Genomic DNA, 4,023 nt, shown 5'->3' on the forward strand with positions numbered 1-4,023 from the left:
TTTCTTTAAAATCTGGATATATCTAAAAATTTAAAAATATATTTAAGTTTCTAATTTTTTTTTAAATTTAGACACATTGATTCTTCTGTTCACTTAGGCCTAATGAAAAAATCAAACGTGGCCTAATGAAAAAATCAAACTCTTGTACTGGCCGATACAGATGCACAAGTGGTTTGGGATGATCAAAAATTTAAATGTATTTTCAAATTTTCGAAATTTAAATATTCGTAAATCAAAAAGTTAGTGATCAATTTGTTCTTTTCTCATAATTAAATTTCGAAAGGGACTTCAATTCCAATTTTCAAGTAAAAAAGGAAAAAGAAATCCATTCTATTATTGTGAACCAATATATATACAAAAATGTAGTTCTCAAAATGTACTGCAAGAATATTGAATGCTTGGATTGGGTGGTGTGATTCATTCCCGAAAAGTCATATCGTGATTTATGGGCACATGGCATGTTTCTCCTTGCATGTTCACTGTTCAGTTCACCGTTACCCATGTCATTAGTTATGGTGTTTTTTCACGTTCAAACATAAACATAATTTGCAATAAATATACCAGGTTGGAGAATATAAAAGAGTCTTTCCTTTTGCTTACATGCTGAAGAACACGTAAGAACAGAGATCTCTCGGGATACCACTTGCAATTTGCAAATGAATATCATTTGCTGCTCTGGTTGGAAAAAGTTTCAATCCGACATTAATTGCCGACCCTTATCCATCCTAAGATTAATAAACCGAAGTAGTTGACCACCAGTGTAAGAGAAGAGAAAAATGGGTCAAAACTGCCAAAACGCTAGAAATAGGAAGAAACAGGGAATCCAAAGCAATTTAGGCTATATACTTTTGTTTTATTTTCTTAAACAGACACATAAAGACTACATCAAAATCAGTCAATTTAGGAAATATAAATCAAGAGTAAACAAAAAATCAGCGAATATTCAATATTCTAATATAAATTTGATTGATAGGGAAAACAGAAGAGGTAACTACCACATGGCCCTTGTTAGCGGCAATTCAAAAGAACGTGCCGTAGTTGTAAGTGGTCCCCATATTAGAAGGAAGAAAGACACTCAAGTATTTACCAAATCAGTTCACTCACTACTCACTAGTCACTACAATTGAGTTTCTATATAAATCTGATATCATATCAGTGTATGCTAATCACATAGTCGCAAATTGATACTTGGTTTCCACATTGTCTCAGCCTCTCTTGACAGTATTGGTTGTGAAAGCACCCAAGAAGAGAAGAAAAGAAAATGACATTTCTCATAGCTCTTGCTTCTTCTTCGTCAGGTGTTTTGGCCTTATATACTCTTCTTCTTGCCATCTTTCAACCAGCTATTATTGAAGCCCAATCCCTTTCTCCTGTACCTGCACCTGCTCCCACCAGCGATGGTAACTATCCCTTTTCTTATCTCCTTTTTCATTTGATTTCTAAACTTAGTCATATCATAGAATGTAATGTTGCCTTCAAAGGCATTGCATTTGGAATTGTGTTAGAAAAATGTTATTAATTAATGTGTTTGATATTAAACAGGTACTTCAATAGACCAAGGAATTGCCTACGTGCTTATGCTTGTGGCATTGGTTCTCACATACCTCATCCACCCTCTTAATATCTCTTTCTACAATTTGTGAATTATCCGTTTCCCTACCTATTGTAATTTTACCCTCATAGCAAGTGAACATAGTAGGGATGGATGGTTTTTAATTTCCCATGCTCTTCATTGTTTATGCTGAATTGTTGATGCGGGGGTTGTTATCAATGTGTTTGATGCGATGCTAATTTAATTCTTTTTTAGTTGCTAATACGAGTTAATAGTCAAAATCGTCCTATTTTTGTTCTCGAAAGATAAAATTAATCGAATTCGTCCTCAAAAAATAACGTCCTTCCGTCATCTCCTTCATTGAGATGGCAAACATTCACTGACTGCCCAATAAAAGAGATGACGTAAGGACGAACATGACCAGATTGGTTATCTTTTGAGGACGAATTCGATTAATTTTATCTTTTGGAAACAAAAATAGATATTAAGGTATTTTTCAAAAACCATTTTAACTATTAACTCTCTGCTAATACCGTTTGTTCATACCCTGGCCCAATAAATAGGGCCCAGGATCCAAGCAAAGAAGCCCAACCCAAAGGGTTGGCCCTCCCCCAGTACCAGCTAATCCCCAGAAGTCGGTACTGAACACGACCTGCTCCAAAGAAGTCGGATACGAGGATTAGCTGGTAGATAACACTCATTCGAATGAGTAACTGCCCCTGGAAACTCTCTAACCACTTCATAGGGCCATATCTTAACCTCCCTAAGATATGGGAACGGTTATCCGCCTAAAAAGGTGGCACTACTTCAGCGGTGGTTATTGGTTCACCACTATAAATACACTGACACCATTCAGGTATCTCTAAGTTCCAATACTCTCTAACCTGCTCACACTCTTGCTAACTTAGGCATCGGAGTGTCTTTGCAGGTACCACCCCCCATTCTTTCTCACGTACAAGTCGGACGGAGGAACACCGAGTACCAGGTCCACTCGAAAGCCACCTCCTTCATACGTTTGGGCCAACCAACGCCATCCAACCCATTAATCTCCGGTTACCCATCGTAACATTGGCGCCGTTGCCGGGGACCCGAGAGATCAACCAGTGATGGCGGATAGATCCCCTGAAGAGGGTCATGTGGAGACAGATTCTGAACAAGAGAATCTGAATACTGGAAACAATGAGGCAGACCAGACCCTTCACCAGGAAGCCAATGATCAACACAGGGAAGGCACCTCCGGAATCAAAAACCCGAAGGTGAATTCCTCGGAGGGGCGCGAATCAGAAAAAGAAGAGAAGATTCGCCCTTAGGGGAGAAATATCCTTTTAGCGAGGACATAATGAGGGCAAAAGTTTCGAGAAACTTTAGAAGCCCCGATATGGACCTCTACGACGGAACCACCGATCCAAAGCATCATCTGAGCAACTTTAAAAGTCGGATGTATCTGGCTGACGCTTCTGACGCTACGCGATGCAAAGCCTTTCCGACAACCTTGTCAAAAGCAGCGATGAAGTGGTTCGACAGCCTCCCTCTGAGGTCAATTACCAGTTTTGAAGACCTCTCAAGAAAGTTCTTGATGAGGTTCTCCATCCAGAAAGACAAAGTAAAACATGCACCAAGTCTCCTGGGAATAAAACAGGAGGTCGGGGAGTCCTTACGGGCCTATATGGAAAGGTTCAACAAAGCATGTTTGGAGATTCAAGACCTGCCTACCGAAGCAGTCATCATGGGGCTAGTCAATGGTCTTAGAGAAGGTCCCTTCTCACAGTCCATATCAAAAAGACACCCCGCCTCTTTAAGTGATGTACAGGAAAGAGCTGAAAAGTACATCAATATGGAAGAGAACGCTAGGCTAAGAGACCCGAGTTTGCGACCCGGTCACCCTCCCTCAACGAAAGAAAGGGAGAGGGAAGCTAAGAAGAAGGAAGAACTCGGCCTCGATAGGCCAAGAAAATATCACTCTTATACTCCCCTAAAAGTTCCTGTAGTGGACGTATACAGAGAAATTTGCAATACCGAAAGGCTGCCTCCTCCCAGGCCCATTAAAAATAAAAAAGGGGGGAGCCGCGGTGATTATTGTGAGTACCATAAAATATATGGGCACTCCACAAACGACTGTTACGACCTTAAAAATGTGATAGAAAAACTGGCCAGAGAAGGTCGACTTGACAGATATCTCATAGAAAGGTCGGACAATCATGGAAAAAGAAAGCGAGATGATATGGATAGAAGAGACCCATCACCACAAACTCCGGAGAGTTTACCAGGTCGAAGAGGGGTCTTCCGACCTTCCAACCATTTCATTCACAAAGGAAGATGGGCGAGGAGTAATCCCTGGGCACGATGACCCAGTGGTAATTACCATGATCTTGGCAAATGCCCATCTACACAGAACACTAGTAGACCAAGGAAGCTCAGCGGACATCCTCTTTAAGCCCGCTTTCGACAAACTAGGTTTAGATGAGAAAGAG

General features: G+C 40.5%; 1 protein-coding gene across 1 annotated transcript; it reads left to right on the forward strand.

Annotated features, from left to right (window-relative positions):
• On the forward strand, positions 1,012-1,768 carry LOC107608405 (arabinogalactan peptide 22). The gene is made up of 2 exons (XM_016310201.2): positions 1,012-1,400; positions 1,543-1,768. Exons 1-2 carry the CDS (start codon positions 1,262-1,264, stop codon positions 1,641-1,643), a joined length of 240 nt encoding a protein of 79 aa, XP_016165687.1. The 5' UTR covers positions 1,012-1,261; the 3' UTR covers positions 1,644-1,768.

The sequence above is a fragment of the Arachis ipaensis genome, chromosome B07, assembly GCF_000816755.2.
Source record: "Arachis ipaensis cultivar K30076 chromosome B07, Araip1.1, whole genome shotgun sequence".
NCBI lineage: Eukaryota > Viridiplantae > Streptophyta > Magnoliopsida > Fabales > Fabaceae > Arachis > Arachis ipaensis.

Bases quoted from the DNA above. Each gene is read 5' to 3' on its own strand.
- LOC107608405 (XM_016310201.2), top strand. From the start codon at position 1,262: ATGACATTTCTCATAGCTCTTGCTTCTTCTTCGTCAGGTGTTTTGGCC. The intron at 1,401-1,542 runs GTAACTATCCCT...GATATTAAACAG, and splicing joins ACCTGCTCCCACCAGCGATG to GTACTTCAATAGACCAAGGA.